Source organism: Oncorhynchus mykiss, chromosome 19, assembly GCF_057628025.1.
Source record: "Oncorhynchus mykiss isolate SJ-2025 chromosome 19, ASM5762802v1, whole genome shotgun sequence".
NCBI lineage: Eukaryota > Metazoa > Chordata > Actinopteri > Salmoniformes > Salmonidae > Oncorhynchus > Oncorhynchus mykiss.
The window spans coordinates 5,911,531-5,932,699 of NC_143040.1; the positions used below are offsets into that span (position 1 = coordinate 5,911,531).

At 48.0% G+C, this 21,169-nt stretch overlaps 1 protein-coding gene and 1 long non-coding RNA gene across 2 annotated transcripts; one reads left to right on the forward strand and one right to left on the reverse strand.

Annotated features, from left to right (window-relative positions):
• Positions 1–20: 20 nt before the first annotated feature.
• On the forward strand, positions 21–19,964 carry LOC118936625 (5,6-dihydroxyindole-2-carboxylic acid oxidase). The gene is made up of 9 exons (XM_090209955.1): positions 21–145; positions 4,342–4,700; positions 5,550–5,658; positions 6,316–6,529; positions 7,102–7,306; positions 12,027–12,194; positions 13,587–13,766; positions 13,898–14,044; positions 18,120–19,964. The coding sequence occupies exons 1-9, from the start codon at positions 132–134 to the stop codon at positions 18,317–18,319; spliced, it is 1,596 nt and encodes a 531-aa protein (XP_090066081.1). The 5' UTR covers positions 21–131; the 3' UTR covers positions 18,320–19,964.
• On the reverse strand, positions 2,301–6,512 carry LOC149974773 (uncharacterized). Its single transcript, XR_016488745.1, has 2 exons — positions 6,422–6,512; positions 2,301–4,694 (listed from the first exon to the last, which is right to left on the reverse strand). It is a non-coding gene; the product is annotated as an uncharacterized LOC149974773 (long non-coding RNA).
• Positions 19,965–21,169: the final 1,205 nt, after the last annotated feature.

Sequence of the window (21,169 nt, forward strand, 5' to 3'; positions counted from 1 at the left end):
CAGGGAGGAAAGGCCTAGTCATGCGGCAGAGTGTGTGTGTGTGTGTGTGTGAGCAGTAGGCTATATGAGAGAGAAGGGGCCAATGGGCCGTCCCTAGGGGGTGATCAGTTGGACTGAGACAGAGGAACAGCATGCACTACCACAGGTAGGAAACAGCAACAGGTAGGATACAGCAACAGGTAGGAAACAGCAACAGGTTGGAGACAGCAACAGGTAGGAAACAGCAACAGGTTGGAGACAGCAACAGTAGGAAACAGCAACAGGTAGGAAACAGCAACAGGTAGGAAACAGCAACAGGTAGGAGACAGCAACAGGTAGGAAACAGCAACAGGTAGGAAACAGCAACAGGTAGGAAACAGCAACAGGTAGGAGACAGCAACAGGTAGGAGACAGCAACAGGTAGGAGACAGCGACAGGTAGGAAACAGTGATAGGTAGGAAACAGCAACAGGTAGGAGACAACAACAGGTAGGAGACAGCAACAGGTAGGGAAAAAGCAACAGGTAGGAAACAGCAACAGGTAGGAAACAGCAACAGGTAGGAACCAGCAACAGGTAGGATACAGCAACAGGTAGGAAACAGCAACAGGTTAGTTGTTAATTCATTCATCTATTTAACTAATTTATTGACTTACCATTATTGGTTTTGTATGATCTGTATATTTGTATCTTATTGATGTCACTACGATACAGGGGCGGCAGGTAGCCTAGTAGCCTAGTGGTTAGAGGGGCGGCAGGTAGCCTAGTGGTTAGAGGGGCGGCAGGTAGCCTAGTGGTTAGAGGGGCGGCAGGTAGCCTAGTAGCCTAGTGGTTAGAGGGGTGGCAGGTAGCCTAGTAGCCTAGTGGTTAGAGGGGCGGCAGGTAGCCTAGTGGTTAGAGGGGCGGCAGGTAGCCTAGTAGCCTAGTGGTTAGAGGGGTGGCAGGTAGCCTAGTGGTTAGAGGGGTGGCAGGTAGCCTAGTAGCCTAGTGGTTAGAGTGTTGGACTAGTAACCAGAAGGTTGCTAGATCAAATCACCGAGCTGACTAGGTAAAAACCGGTCGTTCTGCCCCTGAACAAGGCAGTTAACCCACTGTTCCTAGTCTGTGTGTTCTTTACTGACTTGCCTAAATAACTAATGAAACACAGCGACAGGTTTGATAAGGAATTATATATTTATTTTATGGGTCTATAGACATTTAAATTGTCTGGTATTATATGGGAGAACAACAGATGGCTGGTTTATTTATAGTAGGCTACAAAGACAGTGGATTGAGTTTATGGGTGAAGGAGATTCTCCAGAAACTGAGAATCTTATTGGCGGGGGGATAAAAAAAAAAAAAAAATTATTTAACAAGTCAGTTAAGAACAAATTATTATTTACATTGACGGTTTACAATAGCATAACCCGGACGATGCTGGGCCAATTGTGCATCTCACTATGGGACTATTATACAGCCTGGATTTGAACCAGGGTCTGTAGTGACGCCTCTACTACTGAGATGCAGTGTCTTAGACCGCTGTGACACAGCCTGGATTTGAACCAGGGTGTCTGTAGTGACGCCTGTAGCACTGAGATGCAGTGTCTTAGACCGCTGTGATGCAGTCTGGATTTGAACCAGGGTCTGTAGTGACGCCTCTAGTACTGAGATGCAGTGTCTCAGACTGCTGTGATACAGTCTGGATTTGAACCAGGGTGTCTGTAGTGACGCCTCTAGTACTGAGATGCAGTGTCTCAGACCGCTGTGACACAGCCTGGATTTGAACCAGGGTCTGTAGTGACGCCTCTAGCACTGAAATGCAGTGTCTCAGACCGCTGTGCCACTCGTGATAATCAGTTGCGGAACCAAGCTCACGTATGATTTGTCTCTCTGAGTTGGAGGAGAGATTTGTGTGTCGCACAACCACCCACAGAATCAAGACACAGCCGTCAATCTGTCTAATCCTCTCTGTTATCTAGTTGCTTTTTAACATGTCTATGTGATTGTGTGTTTTTTTTTTGGGGGGGGGGGGGGGCGTATAAACAGGGTCCTTGCAAATCCTAGAACACTTTTGATAATTGTTCAGAAAGTAGAAGTTGTTTGTTGTCTTTGGCTCGATAAATTATTCGGGAGGGAAAGGGAATTATAACAAAGGGAATGATTAATTTCAGAGATAAAAGAGATGTGCTGGAGCTGGCATACGTCTGGGCAAGAAAACATCTACAATCCTTTGTGAAAATCTGATATCTGATGAGTGTGGAGTCTAGGCTGAGCTGGGCTTGGCACTCAAAAATGCACCAGCCTTTGTTTCAACTCTCTAACTACATCTCTCTCTCTCTCTCAGTTCAAATCAATTCAAGGTGCTTTATTGGCATGGGAAACATGTGTTAACATTGCCAAAGCAAGTGAGGTAGATAATATACAAAAGTGAAGTAAACAATACAAATGAACAGTAAACATTACACATACAGAAGTTTCAAAACAATAAAGACATTACAAATGTCATATTATGTATATATACAGTGTTGTAACGATGTACAAATGGTTAAAGTACACAAGATAAAATAAATAAGCATAAATATGGGTTGTATTTACAATGGTGTGTGTTCTTCACTGGTTGCCCTTTTCTCATGGCAACAGGTCACAAATCTTGCTGCTGTGATGGCACACTGTGGAATTTCACCCAGTAGATATGGGAGTTTATCAAAATTGGATTTGTTTTCGAATTCTTTGTGGGTCTGTGTAATCTGAGGGAAATATGTGTCTCTAATATGGTCATACATTGGGCAGGAGGTTAGGAAGTGCAGCTCAGTTTCCAACTCATTTTGTGGGCAGTGAGCACATAGCCTGTCTTCTCTTGAGAGCCATGTCTGTCTACGGCGGCCTTTCTCAATAGCAAGGCTATACTCACTGAGTCTGTACATAGTCAAAGCTTTCCTTAATTTTGGGTCAGTCACAGTGGTCAGGTATTCTGCCACTGTGTACTCTCTGTTCAGGGTCAGTCACAGTGGTCAGGTATTCTGCCACTGTGTACTCTCTGTTTACGGTCAGTCACAGTGGTCAGGTATTCTGCCACTGTGTTCTCTCTGTTTAAGGGCCAAATAGTATTCTAGTTTGCTCTGTTTTTTTGTAAATTCTTTCCAATGTGTCAAGTAATTATCTTTTTGTTTTCTCATGATTTGGTTGGGTCTAATTGTGCTGCTGTCCTGGGGCTCTGTGAGGTGTGTTTGTGAACAGCGCCCCAGGACCAGCTTGCTTTGAGTCTCAGTTTCAGGGCGGCAGGTAGCCTAGTGGTTAGAGCGTTGAATTAATAACCGAAAGGTTGCAAGATCAAATCTCCAAGCTGACAAGGTAAAAATCTGTTGTCCTGAACAAGGCAGTTAACCGTCATTGAAAATAAGAATTTGTTCCTAACTGACTTGCCTGTTAAATAAATATATATATTTGGTGTTTGTCCCATTTTGTGAATTCTTGGTTGGTGAGCGGACCCCAGACCCCACAACCATAAAGGGCAATGGGTTCTATAACTGATTCAAGTATTTTTTGCCAGATCTCCCCCCCAAAAACACTTGTTTTTATAAAACACTTGATTTTATAATGTCGTATGTTTTACCCCCAACACCACTTTCCAACAATTTGTATAGCAGACCCTCATGCCAGATTGAGTCGAAGGCTTTTTTGAAATCAACAAGGCATGAGAAGACTTTGCCTTTGTTTTGGTTTGTTTGTTTGTCAATTAGGGTGTTCAGGGTGAATACATGGTCTGTTGTACGGTAATTTGGTAAAAAGCCATTTTGACATTTGCTCAGTACATTGTTTTCACTGAGGAAATGTTAATGATAAAGCAGAGAATTTTCCCAAGGTTGCTGTTGATGCATATCCCTGTTGACGCTCTCCTCTCTCTCTCTCTTGCTCACTTCCTCTCTCTCTCTCTCTCTCTGCTCTGCTCTCCTCTGTTTCTCTCTCTGCTCTACTCTCCTGTCTCTCACTTCCTCTCTCTCTCTCTCTCTGCTCTGCTCTCCTCTGTTTCTCTCTCTGCTCTACTCTCCTGTCTCTCACTTCCTCTCTCTCTCTCTCTCTGCTCTGCTCTCCTCTGTTTCTCTCTCTGCTCTGCTCTCACTTCCTCTCTCTCTCTCTCTCTGCTCTGCTCTCCTCTGTTTCTCTCTCGGCTCTGCTCTCACTTCCTCTCTCTCCCTCTCAATTCAATTAAAGGGCTTGGAAACATATGTTTTGCCAAAGAAAGTGAAGAATATAATAAACAAAAGTGAAATAAACAAAACACATTTAGAGTAAACATTACACTAATAGAACAAAGACATTTCAAATGTCATATTACGTATATATACAGAGTTGTAATGATCTCTCTCTCTCTCTCCCTGCTCCAGTATGTGTTGGCTGGGTCTCCTGGTGGTGGTGGCTCTGACCCCGTGGACCCTGGCACAGTTCCCCAGACAATGTGTCACCTCAGCGGGGCTACGGAGCGGCCAGTGCTGCCCCTCTCCCACTGGAGCCCTGGACGACGAGTGTGGTTCTGCCACAGCGAGGGGTCAGTGTGTGTCCGTAGCTGCCGACAGCCACCGCCACGGGCCCCAGTACCCACATGACGGCCGGGACGACCGGGAACGCTGGCCGTTAAGGTTCTTTAACCGGACGTGCCGGTGTAAGGGGAGCTTTGCGGGGTATAACTGTGGCCGGTGCCGGTATGGACTCACTGGACCTAACTGTGATCAGAGGATATCTGTGGGTAAGAGAGAGGGAGGTGGATTTATTTATCTGATTGGATATAGTCTCTTTCTTTACTCTCTTTCCTACTTCCTTTAAAATAAAATAAAATAGATAATAAATATATTTATTCTAGGTTTTCTTCATACATCCATGTATTTCTTTATCAGGGATCTACAGTTTCTAACATACAATATTTGATGCATCTCCCTCCTTTATTTCCCTCCCTCTTCCCTTCCCCCTTTCACTCTCCCTTCCTTTCTCCTCCCTCCCCCCCATGCTTCTCTCCATTCTTCCCTCCCTCCATCCTCCCTGTTTCCCTCCATCCATCCTCCCTCCCTCCCTGTTTCCCTCCAACCATCCTCCCTCTCACCCTCCCTCCCTCCATGCTCCCTCCCTCCCTGTTTCCCTCCATCCATCCTCCCTCCCTCCCTCCATCCATCCTCCCTGCTTCCCTCCATCCTCCCTCCCTCCCTCCATCCTCCCTGCTTCCCTCCATCCTCCCTCCCTCCCTGCTTCCCTCCATCCTCCCTCCCTCCCTCCATCCTCCCTGCTTCCATCCCTCCATTCATCCCTCCCTCCATCCTCCCTGCTTGCTTCCCTCCCTCCATCCATCCATCCCTCCCTCCCCCCTCCATCCTCCCTGCCTCCCTCCCTCCATCCTCCCTCCCTGCTTCCCTCCCTCCATCCTCCCTCCCTGCTTCCCTCCCTTCCTCCATCCTCCCTGCCTCCCTTCCTCCATCCCTTCATCCTCCATCCGTTCCTCCCTCCCTGCTTCCCTCCCTCCCTCCATCCCTCTCTCCATCCTCCCTGCCTCCCTCCCTCCCTCTCTCCATCCTTCCTGCCTCCCTCCCTCCCTTTCTCTCTCCAGTCAGGAGGAATGTGATGCAGATGAGTTCAGCAGAGAAGCAGGCGTTTGTGAACTCTCTGGACCAGGCCAAGAGGACCGTCCACCCTGACCTGGTCATCTGCACACGACGGTAACCAGTTTGATGGTGCTGTGATCTTATCTTAATGATCGCAGATCGATTGCTTCGATCTGATTGTGCATCGGAACCAAATAACTGAAACTTCATCACCACTCATCTGTTTAGATCAAATATAATCTCATTCGTTGGAGAATTGGAGGCTAGAGGTAAGAGAATTGGAGGCTAGAGGTTAGAGAATTGGATGCTGTAGGTTAGAGACTTGGAGGCTGTAGGTTAGAGAATTGGAGGCTATAGGTAAGAGAATTGGAGGCTAGAGGTTAGAGAATTGGAGGCTGTAGGTTAGAGAATTGGAGGCTGAAGGTTAGAGAATTGGAGGCAGAAGGTTAGAGAATTGGAGGCTAGAGGTTAGAGAATTGGAGGCTGTAGGTTAGAGAATTGGAGGCTGTAGGTTAGAGAATTGGAGGCTGTAGGTTAGAGAATTGGAGGCTGTAGGTTAGAGAATTGTAGGCTAGAGGTTAGAGAATTGGAGGCTAGAGGTTAGAGAATTGGAGACTGTAGGTTAGAGAATTGGAGGATGTTGGTAAGAGATTGGAGGCTATAGAGGTTATAGATTTAGAGGCTAGAGGTTAGAGAATTGGGTGGGAGCTTGGTTGTGCATTAAACTCCACTTTGCCACATTGTCATTGATAAATCCTCATCTCTCTACAGTTACCAGGAAGTGTACGGTCCGGACGGTAACACCCCTCAGTTTGACAACGTCACCATCTATAACTACTTTGTGTGGACCCACTACTACTCTGTCAGCAAGACCTACATGGGGGCGGGGCAGGCTAGCTTTGGGGGTGTGGACTTTTCACACGAAGGCCCGGGATTCGTCACCTGGCACAGGTTCCACCTGCTGCAGCTGGAGAGAGATATGCAGGTGAGTGAAAGAAGGGGGTACGAAGTGTATGTGTGTGTGTGTGTGTGTGTGTGTGTGTGTGTGTGTGTGTGTGTGTGTGAGAGAGAGAGAAAAGAAAGAGAGAGTGTGTGTGCGTGTGTGTGTGTTCAATATTGTCGTATATTCAAACATTGTAAAACACTCTCTCGACCAATCAGAATCGAGTATCTCGCCACCCCCTCAATCTCTCCATCTCTCCATCCCCTCAATCTCTCCATCTCTCCACCCCATTCATCCCTCCATCTCTCCATTCCTCCATCTCTCCATCTCTCCACCCCATTCATCCCTCCATCTCTCCATTCCTCCACCCCATTCATCCCTCCATCACTCCATCTCTCCATTCCTCCATCTCTCCATCCCTCCCATCCTCTCCATCCTCTCAATCTCTCCATCTCTCTATCCCCTCAATCCCCTCAATCTCTCCATCCTCTCAATCTCTCCATCCCCTCAATCCCTTCAATCTCTCCATCCCCTCAATCTCTCCATCCCTCCATCCCCTCAATCTCTCCATCTCTCCATCCCCTCCATCCGCTCAATCCCTCCATCCTCTCCAGGACATGTTGGGTGATGCCACCTTTGCCCTCCCCTACTGGAACTTTGCCATCGGCGGCAGTGAGTGTGAGGTGTGTACTGACGACCTCCTAGGAGCCAGGTCTGCCTTCGATATGAACAGCCTCAGCCCCAACTCTGTCTTCTCCCAGTGGAGGGTGATCTGTGAGAGTGTCGAGGACTACGACACTCTGGGAACCATCTGTAACAGTGAGCATGATATGTCCTAACACCTTGTAAACACTATGACACTCTGGGAACCATCTGTAACAGTGAGCATGATATGTCCTAACACCTTGTAAACACTATGACACTCTGGGAACCATCTGTAACAGTGAGCATGAGATGTCCTAACACCTTGTAAACACTACGACACTATAGGAACCATCTGTAACAGTGAGCATGAGATGTCCTAACACCTTGTAAACACTATGACACTCTGGGAACCATCTGTAACAGTGAGCATGATATGTCCTAACACCTTGTAAACACTACGACACTATAGGAACCATCTGTAACAGTGAGCATGAGATGTCCTAACACCTTGTAAACACTACGACACTATAGGAACCATCTGTAACAGTGATGACTAACCCTTTTTACTAACCCTGTGCTTGGTGACTGAGCATGCTTTTCTAGTCCAGCACTAGGCTAAATCTGAGGCAGGGAAACTGACAGTAACACACCCCAGACTGATCTGGGGCAGGGAAACTGACAGTAACACACCCCAGACTGATCTGGGACAGGGAAACTGACAGTAACACACCCCCGACTGATCTGGGGCAGGGAAACTGACAGTAACACACCCCAGACTGATCTGGGGCAGGGAAACTGACAGTAACTCACCCCAGACTGATCTGGGGCAGGGAAACTGACAGTAACTCACCCCGGACTGATCTGGGGCAGGGAAACTGACAGTAACACACACCAGACTGATCTGATGCAGGGAAACTGACAGTAACACACCCCAGACTGATCTGAGGCAGGGAAACTGACAGTAACACACCCCAGACTGATCTGGGCCAGGGAAAATGACAGAAACTCACCCCAGACTGATCTGGGCCAGGGAAACTGATAGTAACACACCCCAGACTGATCTGGGGCAGGGAAACTGACAGTAACACACCCCAGACTGATCTGGGGCAGGGAAACTGACAGTAACACACCCCAGACTGATCTGGGGCAGGGAAAGTGACAGTAACACACCCCAGACTGATCTGATGCAGGGAAACTGACAGTAACACACCCCAGACTGATCTGGGCCAGGGAAACTGACAGAAACACACCCCAGACTGATCTGGCCCAGGGAAACTGACAGAAACACACCCCAGACTGTGCCACTCTGGATAGAGGGAACCATCTGTAACAGTGATTTTGATTGGACCTGTTAGAAGTAGTGCTGACATGTGATTTCTCTGGGCTTTGGAAGGAATTATAACTAAAACACAATGAACAACAGGGTTCTGAAGGTCTGGACTAAGGAATCAGTAGTATAATCTACATTCACATGACTCCAGATTAGGAGATTAGTCTGGTTGGTATGTATAATCCGGGACAGATTACAACACTCACTTCCTCCCTACTTTCATCTCAGTAAATGTCCTACAATTTCCTAGAGATTCAAAATTGCATCGATTGGGGAGATTTTAGTTAGAATTGTGACCTGACAAAACATGAGAGGAGTGAGGGTGTGTGACCTGACAGAACATGAGGAGTGAGGGTGTGTGACCTGACAGAACATGAGGAGTGAGGGTGTGTGACCTGACAGAACATCAGAGGAGTGAGGGTGTGTGACCTGACAGAACATGAGGAGTGAAGGTGTGTGACCTGACAGAACATGAGGAGTGAGGGTGTGTGACCTGACAGAACATCAGAGGAGTGAGGGTGTGTGACCTGACAGAACATCAGAGGAGTGAGAGTGTGTGACCTGACAGAACATCAGAGGAGTGAGGGTGTGTGACCTGACAGAACATGAGGAGTGAGGGTGTGTGACCTGACAGAACATCAGAGGAGTGAGGGTGTGTGACCTGACAGAACATGAGAGGAGTGAGGGTGTGACCTGACAGAACATGAGGAGTGAGGGTGTGTGACCTGACAGAACATGAGAGGAGTGAGGGTGTGTGACCTGGCAGAACATGAGAGGAGTGAGGGTGTGACCTGACAGAACATCAGAGGAGTGAGGGTGTGTGACCTGACAGAACATGAGAGGAGTGAGGGTGTGTGACCTGACAGAACATGAGAGGAGTGAGGGTGTGTGACCTGACAGAACATGAGAGGAGTGAGGGTGTGTGACCTGACAGAACATGAGAGGAGGGAGGGTGTGTGACCTGACAGAACATGAGGAGTGAAGGTGTGTGACCTGACAGAACATGAGGAGTGAGGGTGTGTGACCTGACAGAACATCAGAGGAGTGAGGGTGTGTGACCTGACAGAACATGAGGAGTGAGGGTGTGTGACCTGACAGAACATCAGAGGAGTGAGGGTGTGTGACCTGACAGAACATGAGAGGAGTGAGGGTGTGACCTGACAGAACATGAGGAGTGAGGGTGTGTGACCTGACAGAACATGAGAGGAGTGAGGGTGTGTGACCTGGCAGAACATGAGAGGAGTGAGGGTGTGACCTGACAGAACATCAGAGGAGTGAGGGTGTGTGACCTGACAGAACATGAGAGGAGTGAGGGTGTGTGACCTGACAGAACATGAGAGGAGTGAGGGTGTGTGACCTGACAGAACATGAGAGGAGTGAGGGTGTGTGACCTGACAGAACATGAGAGGAGGGAGGGTGTGTGACCTGCTCAGTGATATCTAGTAGCTTTCCAGTCTGTCTCCTAGCTGATCCTCTTTACCTCAGTACACAGGGAACAACACATTGTGGTCATGTGACTTCCTAATATGGGCGCTATGAGGCTAAGGAGGAAGAAGTCTGACAGTCTACTGGTTCTCTTTAATCAAGAGGAATTACACTCAAATGGACAGCACACAGCTATGCAATATCTCTCTGTGTGTGTGTGTGTGTGTGTGTGTGTGTGTGTGTGTGTGTGTGTGTGTGTGTGTGTGTGTGTGTGTGTGTGTGTGTGTGTGTGTGTGATTTTCCTGACCAGTGACCACATGACCTAAAAATCATAACTGAAATCATAACTAACCGTTGAATCCTTGATTTGATTCCTAAATTCCTTGCCTCCCTCTCAAAGCTCATTGGAGGAAAGTATCCAATCAAGGTCCTTCCCCTTTGAGCCCCTCCTCCAGTGACCTTTGAGAGGAAGGTGAGGAATAATTAAGGAATCAAGGACAGGAGGAATCAAGGACAGGAGGAATCAAGGACAGGAGGAATCAAGGACAGAAGGAATCAAAGACAGGAGGAATCAAGGACAGAAGGAATCAAGGACAGAAGGAATCAAAGACAGGAGGAATCAAGGACAGAAGGAATCAAGGACAGGAGGAATCAAGGACAGAAGGAATCAAAGACAGGAGGAATCAAAGACAGGAGGAATCAAGGACAGAAGGAATCAAGGACAGGGGGAATCAAGGACAGAAGGAATCAAGGACAGGAGGAATCAAGGACAGGAGGAATCAAGGACAGAAGGAATCAAGGACAGAAGGAATCAAGGACAGAAGGAATCAAGGGTTTAAAGGCTAGTTAAGCCTACGTTTTCAGACAGAGCCAAGGAGTTTGACTTTGCCCAGAGAAAACCTCCCTATTCCCTTTATAGTGCACTACTTCTGTCAACAGAAGTGCACTATAGAGGGAATGGTGCCCTTGGGTACCCATAGAGTTCTGTCAACAGGAGTGCACTATAGAGGGAATGGTGCCCTTGGGTACCCATAGAGTTCTGTCAACAGAAGTGCACTATAGAGGGAATGGTGCCCTTGGGTACCCATAGAGTTCTGTCAACAGAAGTGCCCTATAGAGGGAATGGTGCCCTTGGGTACCCATAGAGTTCTGTCAACAGAAGTGCACTATAGAGGGAATGGTGCCCTTGGGTACCCATAGAGTTCTGTCAACAGAAGTGCACTATAGAGGGAATGGTGCCCTTGGGTACCCATAGAGTTCTGTCAACAGAAGTGCACTATAGAGGGAATGGTGCCCTTGGGTACCCATAGAGTTCTGTCAACAGAAGTGCACTATAGAGGGAATGGTGCCCTTGGGTACCCATAGAGTTCTGTCAACAGAAGTGCACTATAGAGGGAATGGTGCCCTTGGGTACCCATAGAGTTCTGTCAACAGAAGTGCACTATAGAGGGAATGGTGCCCTTGGGTACCCATAGAGTTCTGTCAACAGGAGTGCACTATAGAGGGAATGGTGCCCTTGGGTACCCATAGAGTTCTGTCAACAGAAGTGCACTATAGAGGGAATGGTGCCCTTGGGTACCCATAGAGTTCTGTCAACAGAAGTGCACTACACTGTGAATAGGGTGCCATTTGTGATGCATTCATGTTAAATGTGGACGTTGACCATCTCTAAGTTAAGAGACTAGTCCAATACTTTTTTTGACATGTCAACCCTCTGTGCCCTATAAATTCAGAGACCTGTGACCCCTAACCCCTAACCCGTATTGATTCAGAGACCTGTGACGCCTAAAGCCTAACCTATGACCCCTATAGTTTCAGAGACTTGTGACCCCTAACCCCTATAGATTCAGAGACCTGTGACGCCTAAAGCCTAACCTATGACCCCTATAGATTCAGAGACCTGTGACCCCTAAACCCTAACCTATGACCCTATAGATTCAGAGACCTGTGACCCCTAACCTATGATCCTATAGATTCAGAGACCTGGGACCCCAAACCCCTAAACTATGACTCTATAGATTCAGAAACCTGTGACCCATAACCCCTAACCTATTACTCTATAGATTCAGAGACCTGTGATCCCTAACCTATGACCCTTTAGATTCAGAGACCTGTGACCCCTAACCTATGACCCTATAGATTCAGAGACCAGTCCCATCAGGAGGAACCCAGCCGGTAACGTGGCGCGACCCATGGTGCAGAGGCTGCCTGAACCCCAGGATGTAGTGGACTGTCTGGACCTGAAAACCTTCGATACCCCACCTTACTACTCCACCTCTTCAGAGAGCTTCAGGAACACAGTAGAGGGTGAGGATTCAGGAACACCGTAGAGGGTGAGGATTCAGGAACACCGTAGAGGGTGAGGATTCAGGAACACCGTAGAGGGTGAGGATTCAGGAACACCGTAGAGGGTGAGGATTCAGGAACACCGTAGAGGGTGAGGATTCAGGAACACCGTAGAGGGTGAGGATTCAGGAACACCGTAGAGGGTGAGGATTCAGGAACACCGTAGAGGGTGAGGATTCAGGAACACCGTAGAGGGTGAGGATTCAGGAACACAGTAGAGGGTGAGGATTCAGGAACACAGTAGAGGGTGAGGATTCAGGAACACCGTAGAGGGTGAGGATTCAGGAACACAGTAGAGGGTGAGGATTCAGGAACACCGTAGAGGGTGAGGATTCAGGAACACCGTAGAGGGTGAGGATTCAGGAACACCGTAGAGGGTGAGGATTCAGGAACACCGTAGAGGGTGAGGATTCAGGAACACCGTAGAGGGTGAGGATTCAGGAACACCGTAGAGGGTGAGGATTCAGGAACACCGTAGAGGGTGAGGATTCAGGAACACAGTAGAGGGTGAGGATTCAGGAACACCGTAGAGGGTGAGGATTCAGGAACACCGTAGAGGGTGAGGATTCAGGAACACCGTAGAGGGTGAGGATTCAGGAACACCGTAGAGGGTGAGGATTCAGGAACACCGTAGAGGGTGAGGATTCAGGAACACAGTAGAGGGTGAGGATTCAGGAACACCGTAGAGGGTGAGGATTCAGGAACACCGTAGAGGGTGAGGATTCAGGAACACAGTAGAGGGTGAGGATTCAGGAACACCGTAGAGGGTGAGGATTCAGGAACACAGTAGAGGGTGAGGATTCAGGAACACCGTAGAGGGTGAGGATTCAGGAACACAGTAGAGGGTGAGGATTCAGGAACAGACATATAATACAGGCATTTTTATCCATAGAGACTTAAAGTTACACGTGTATACATTTTGCGTATGTTGGCGCTGGGAATTGAACCCACTATCCTGACCCACACGTAACCCTCCTCTACTCTGCCTCCAGAGGACACATACCTCCACCCAAACCTCCTAACCCTCCTCTCTCTCCTCCCTCTCTCTCTCTCTTCTCTTCTCTCTCTCTCTCTCTCTCCTCTCCTCTCCCTCCTCTCCTCTCTTCTCTCCTCTCCTCTCCCTCCTCTCCCTCCTCTCTTCCCTCTCTCTCTCTCTTCTCTTCTCTCTCTCTCTCTCTTTCTCTCCTCTCCTCTCCCTCCTCTCCTCTCCTCTCCTCTCCTCTCCTCTCTTCTCTCCTCTCCTCTCCCTCCTCTCTTCCCTCTCTCCTACCTCTCTCTCTCCTCTCCTCCCCGTCTCCTCTCCTCTCTCCTCTCCTCTCTCTCTCTCCTCCCCCTCTCCTCTCCTCCCTCCAGGCTACAGTGCCCCTCAGGGTGGCTATGACCCAGTGGTGCGCAGCCTCCATAACCTGGCTCACCTGTTCCTCAACGGGACGGGAGGGCAGACACACCTGTCCCCTAACGACCCCATCTTTGTCCTGCTCCACACCTTCACTGACGCCATCTTTGATGAGTGGCTGAGCCGACACGCCCCAGGTATAGTATGTCACAACTGCAGCCAATCACAGAACACAAACAATTCAGTCAAACAGACCAATGGGGAAAGCGTCTGCAGACCCACACCCAGCCACTGCCAGCTCTCGGCTAAGGTTCATGTCGTCCCCCAGGGGAGGCAGTGTACCCGGAGGAGAATGCTCCTATTGGTCACAACAGACAGTTCAACATGGTTCCCTTCTGGCCACCCGTCACCAACGCTGAGATGTTCGTCACAGCCCCCGAGAACCTGGGATACACCTACGAGGTCACATGGCCCAGTGAGTCACACAGACAGACAGACAGACAGACAGACAGACAGACAGACAGACAGACAGAACATAGGTCACACAGCACAGTGAGTCATACACAGAGACTGTATGACCTTTGAACTCTATGATTATATTCCAAATGCCCCCCTATTCCCTATATAGTGCACTACTAGTGACCAGGGCCCTATTCCCTATATAGTGCACTACTAGTGACCAGGGCCCTATTCCCTATATAGTGAACTACTAGTGACCAGGGCCCTATTCCCTATATAGTGAACTACTAGTGACCAGAGCCCTATTCCCTATATAGTGAACTACTAGTGACCAGAGCCCTATTCCCTATATAGTGAACTACTAGTGACCAGAGCCCTATTCCCTATATAGTGCACTACTATAGACCAGAGCCCTATTCCCTATATAGTGCACTACTATAGACCAGAGCCCTATTCCCTATATAGTGAACTACTAGTGACCAGAGCCCTATTCCCTATATAGTGAACTACTAGTGACCAGAGCCCTATTCCCTATATAGTGCACTACTAGTGACCAGGGCCCTATTCCCTATATAGTGAACTACTAGTGACCAGGGCCCTATTCCCTATATAGTGAACTACTAGTGACCAGAGCCCTATTCCCTATATAGTGAACTACTAGTGACCAGAGCCCTATTCCCTATATAGTGAACTACTAGTGACCAGAGCCCTATTCCCTATATAGTGAACTACTAGTGACCAGGGCCCTATTCCCTATATAGTGAACTACTAGTGACCAGGGCCCTATTCCCTATATAGTGAACTACTAGTGACCAGAGCCCTATTCCCTATATAGTGAACTACTAGTGACCAGAGCCCTATTCCCTATATAGTGAACTACTAGTGACCAGAGCCCTATTCCCTATATAGTGCACTACTATAGACCAGAGCCCTATTCCCTATATAGTGCACTACTATAGACCAGAGCCCTATTCCCTATATAGTGAACTACTAGTGACCAGAGCCCTATTCCCTATATAGTGAACTACTAGTGACCAGTGCCCTATTCCCTATATAGTGAACTACTAGTGACCAGAGCCCTATTCCCTATATAGTGAACTACTAGTGACCAGAGCCCTATTCCCTATATAGTGCACTACTTTAGACCGGGCCCTATTCCCTATATAGCACACTACTTTAGACCAGAGCCCTATTCCCTATATAGTACACTACTTTAGACCAGAGCCCTATTCCCTATATAGTGCACTACTTTAGACCAGAGCCCTATTCCCTATATAGTGCACTACTAGTGACCAGGGCCCTATATAGTGAACTACTAGTGACCAGGGCCCTATATAGTGCACTACTTTAGACCGGGCCCTATTCCCTATATAGCACACTACTTTAGACCAGAGCCCTATTCCCTATATAGTACACTACTTTAGACCAGAGCCCTATTCCCTATATAGTGCACTACTTTAGACCAGAGCCCTATTCCCTATATAGTGCACTACTAGTGACCAGGGCCCTATATAGTGAACTACTAGTGACCAGGGCCCTATATAGTGCACTACTAGTGACCAGAGCCCTATTCCCTATATAGTGCACTACTAGTGACCAGGGCCCTATTCCCTATATAGTGCACTACTTTAGACCAGAGCCCTATTCCCTATATAGTGCACTACTAGTGACCAGGGCCCTATATAGTGAACTACTAGTGACCAGAGCCCTATATAGTGCACTACTAGTGACCAGGGCCCTATATAGTGAACTACTAGTGACCAGAGCCCTATATAGTGCACTACTAGTGACCAGGGCCCTATATAGTGAACTACTAGTGACCAGGGCCCTATATAGTGCACTACTAGTGACCAGGGCCCTATTCCCTATATAATGCACTACTAGTGACCAGGGCCCTATTCCCTATATAGTGAACTACTAGTGACCAGGGCCCTATTCCCTATATAGTGCACTACTAGTGACCAGAGCCCTATTCCCTATATAGTGAACTACTAGTGACCAGAGCCCTATTCCCTATATAGTGAACTACTAGTGACCAGAGCCCTATTCCCTATATAGTGAACTACTAGTGACCAGAGCCCTATTCCCTATATAGTGCACTACTATAGACCAGAGCCCTATTCCCTATATAGTGCACTACTATAGACCAGAGCCCTATTCCCTATATAGTGAACTACTAGTGACCAGAGCCCTATTCCCTATATAGTGAACTACTAGTGACCAGAGCCCTATTCCCTATATAGTGCACTACTTTAGACCGGGCCCTATTCCCTATATAGTGAACTACTAGTGACCAGAGCCCTATTCCCTATATAGTGAACTACTAGTGACCAGAGCCCTATTCCCTATATAGTGAACTACTAGTGACCAGAGCCCTATTCCCTATATAGTGCACTACTTTAGACCGGGCCCTATTCCCTATATAGCACACTACTTTAGACCAGAGCCCTATTCCCTATATAGTACACTACTTTAGACCAGAGCCCTATTCCCTATATAGTGCACTACTTTAGACCAGAGCCCTATTCCCTATATAGTGCACTACTAGTGACCAGGGCCCTATATAGTGAACTACTAGTGACCAGGGCCCTATATAGTGCACTACTTTAGACCGGGCCCTATTCCCTATATAGCACACTACTTTAGACCAGAGCCCTATTCCCTATATAGTACACTACTTTAGACCAGAGCCCTATTCCCTATATAGTGCACTACTTTAGACCAGAGCCCTATTCCCTATATAGTGCACTACTAGTGACCAGGGCCCTATATAGTGAACTACTAGTGACCAGGGCCCTATATAGTGCACTACTAGTGACCAGAGCCCTATTCCCTATATAGTGCACTACTAGTGACCAGGGCCCTATTCCCTATATAGTGCACTACTTTAGACCAGAGCCCTATTCCCTATATAGTGCACTACTAGTGACCAGGGCCCTATATAGTGAACTACTAGTGACCAGAGCCCTATATAGTGCACTACTAGTGACCAGGGCCCTATATAGTGAACTACTAGTGACCAGAGCCCTATATAGTGCACTACTAGTGACCAGGGCCCTATATAGTGAACTACTAGTGACCAGGGCCCTATATAGTGCACTACTAGTGACCAGAGCCCTATTCCCTATATAGTGCACTACTAGTGACCAGGGCCCTATTCCCTATATAGTGCACTACTTTAGACCAGAGCCCTATTCCCTATATAGTGCACTACTAGTGACCAGGGCCCTATATAGTGAACTACTAGTGACCAGAGCCCTATATAGTGCACTACTAGTGACCAGGGCCCTATATAGTGCACTACTAGTGACCAGAGCCCTATTCCCTATATAGTGCACTACTAGTGACCAGGGCCCTATATAGTGAACTACTAGTGACCAGGGCCCTATATAGTGCACTACTAGTGACCAGAGCCCTATTCCCTATATAGTGCACTACTAGTGACCAGGGCCCTATATAGTGCACTACTAGTGACCAGAGCCCTATTCCCTATATAGTGAACTACTAGTGACCAGAGCCCTATTCCCTATATAGTGCACTACTAGTGACCAGAGCCCTATTCCCTATATAGTGCACTACTAGTGACCAGAGCCCTATTCCCTATATAGTGCACTACTAGTGACCAGAGCCCTATTCCCTATATAGTGCACTACTAGTGACCAGGGCCCTATTCCCTATATAGTGCACTACTAGTGACCAGGGCCCTATTCCCAATATATAGTGCACTACTAGTGACCAGGGCCCTATTCCCAATATATAGTGCACTACTAGTGACCAGGGCCCTATTCCCAATATATAGTGCACTACTAGTGACCAGGGCCCTATTCCCAATATATAGTGAACTACTAGTGACCAGAGCCCTATTCCCTATATAGTGTGGACTACTAGTGACCAGGGCCCTATTCCCTATATAGTGTGGACTACTCACGGAATAGGATACCATTTGGGACGTAGCTGTAGTCTAATTGTTAACTGTAATATTGATAACCCTAGCGCAGGGATAGAGCAAAAACCTGCACATCCAGCTGTTCTCATATATATGTATTTTATTTAGCCAACTGTTGCTTTCCCTCTCTTACCCCCCCGTACAGCTCGCCCCTACACGCTGTCTGAGATCATCACCATAGCGATCGTCGCCGCGGTGCTGGTGGCTGCGGTGGTGTCGGGGGTCATCGCGTGTGCCATGCGTGCTCGCTACTTCCGCTCGGCTGAGGGACTGGAGCCGTTGCTAGGGGAGACCTTCCGTCGCTACTCAGACAGACGGCCGGACAAGAGCCAGTCTGTCGTGTAGAGATCATGTGTCTCCACCGGCACCCTATTCCCTATGTAGTGCACTACTAGTGACCAGAGCCCTATATAGTGCACTACTTTAGACCAGGGCCCTATTCCCTATATAGTGAACTACTAGTGACCAGGGCCCTATATAGTGCACTACTTTAGACCAGGGCCCTATTCCCTATATAGTGAACTACTAGTGACCAGAGCCCTATTCCCTATGTAGTGCACTACTTTAGACCAGAGACCATAGCCTATATAATATTTTTTTATTTAACCTTTATTTAACTAGGCAAGTCAGTTAAGAACAAATTCTTAATTACAATCACGGCCTACTGGGGAACAGTGGGGTTAACTGACTTGTTCAGGGGCAGAACAAACAGATTTTTACCTTGTCAGCTCGGGGGAACCGATCTTGGGGTTACTGGCCCAACACTCTAACCACTAGGCTAAAGCACTACTTTAGCATACTGGCCCAACACTCTAACCACTAGGCTAAAGCACTACTTTAGCATACTGGCCCAACACTCTAACCACTAGGCTAAAGCACTACTTTAGCATACTGGCCCAAAACTCTAACCACTAGGCTAATGCACTACTTTAGCATACTGGCCCAACACTCTAACCACTAGGCTAAAGCACTACTTTAGCATACTGGCCCAACACTCTAACCACCAGGCTAAAGCACTACTTTAGCATACTGGCCCAAAACTCTAACCACTAGGCTAATGCACTACTTTAGCATACTGGCCCAACACTCTAACCACTAGGCTAAAGCACTACTTTAGCATACTGGCCCAACACTCTAACCACTAGGCTAAAGCACTACTTTAGCATACTGGCCCAACACTCTAACCACTAGGCTAGTGCACTACTTTAGCATACTGGCCCAACACTCTAACCACTAGGCTAAAGCACTACTTTAGCATACTGGCCCAACACTCTAACCACTAGGCTAGTGCATTACTTTAGCATACTGGCCCAACACTCTAACCACTAGGCTAAAGCACTACTTTAGCATTCTGGCCCAACACTCTAACCACTAGGCTAGTGCACTACTTTAGCATACTGGCCCAACACTCTAACCACTAGGCTAGTGCACTACTTTAGCATACTGGCCCAACACTCTAACCACTAGGCTAAAGCACTACTTTAGCATACTGGCCCAACACTCTAACCACTAGGCTAAAGCACTACTTTAGCATACTGGCCCAACACTCTAACCACTAGGCTAGTGCACTACTTTAGCATACTGGCCCAACACTCTAACCACTAGGCTAGTGCACTACTTTAGCATACTGGCCCAACACTCTAACCACTAGGCTAATGCACTACTTTAGCATACTGGCCCAACACTCTAACCACTAGGCTAGTGCACTACTTTAGCATACTGGCCCAACACTCTAACCACTAGGCTAATGCACTACTTTAGCATACTGGCCCAACACTAACCACTAGGCTAGTGCACTATTTAGCATACGATCCCTGGTCAACAGTAGTGCACTATAGAGGGAATGGTGCCCTTGGGTACCCATAGAGTTCTGGTTAAAAGTAGTGCACTATATTTAGGTTAGGGTGCTATTAAACCAGAACCCTGTCTATAGTTTATGCTGTTTGTATTCCTTCTCCCATCTCTAATAAAGTTGTACTGGTTTTGAAAATCTGTGTCCCGAGCCGCTTGGTCTGTGTTTTCATAACATTCACTACCAATTGGCCCGTTTCCACGGAGACTGAGACCCTGAGGGGTTTTGTGGATACGGGCCTCTGGTTTAGTAAACCTGGTCCAGCGCCTTTTATCCCAGTACTGTAGTCAGCAGTTCCTTCATAACAGTGTATGGGGCGCCCTCTGGTGGAGAAAATACTGTCCTGCACTTCACTGCACCACCCATCAGACAGACATACTGTCCTACGCTTCACAGCACCACCCATCAGACAGGCATACTGTCCTACGCTTCACAACACCACCCATCAGACAGGCATTGTAGCTGCTAGTGTGAACCCAAGGCACCACCCATCAGACAGACATTGTAGCTGCTAGTCTGAACCCAAGGCACCACCCATCAGACAGACATTGTAGCTGCTAGTCTGAACCCAAGGCACCACCCATCAGACAGACATTGTAGCTGCTAGTCTGAACCCAAGGCACCACCCATCAGACAGACATTGTAGCTGCTAGTCTGAACCCAAGGCACCACCCATCAGACAGACATTGTAGCTGCTAGTCTGAACCCAAGGCACCACCCATCAGACAGACATTGTAGCTGCTAGTCTGAACCCAAGGCACCACCCATCAGACAGACATTGTAGCTGCTAGTCTGAACCCAAGGCACCACCCATCAGACAGACATTGTAGCTGCTAGTCTGAACCCAAGGCACCACCCATCAGACAGACATTGTAGCTGCTAGTCTGAACCCAAGGCACCACCCATCAGACAGACATTGTAGCTGCTAGTCTGAACCCAAGGCACCACCCATCAGACAGACATTGTAGCTGCTAGTCTGAACCCAAGGCACCACCCATCAGACAGACATTGTAGCTGCTAGTCTGAACCCAAGGCACCACCCATCAGACAGACATTGTAGCTGCTAGTCTGAACCCAAGGCACCACCCATCAGACAGACATTGTAGCTGCTAGTCTGAACCCAAGGCACCACCCATCAGACAGACATTGTAGCTGCTAGTCTGAACCCAAGGCACCACCCATCAGACAGACATTGTAGCTGCTAGTCTGAACCCAAGGCACCACCCATCAGACAGACATTGTAGCTGCTAGTCTGAACCCAAGGCACCACCCATCAGACAGCCATTGTAGCTGCTAGTCTGAACCCAAGGCACCACCCATCAGACAGACATTGTAGCTGCTAG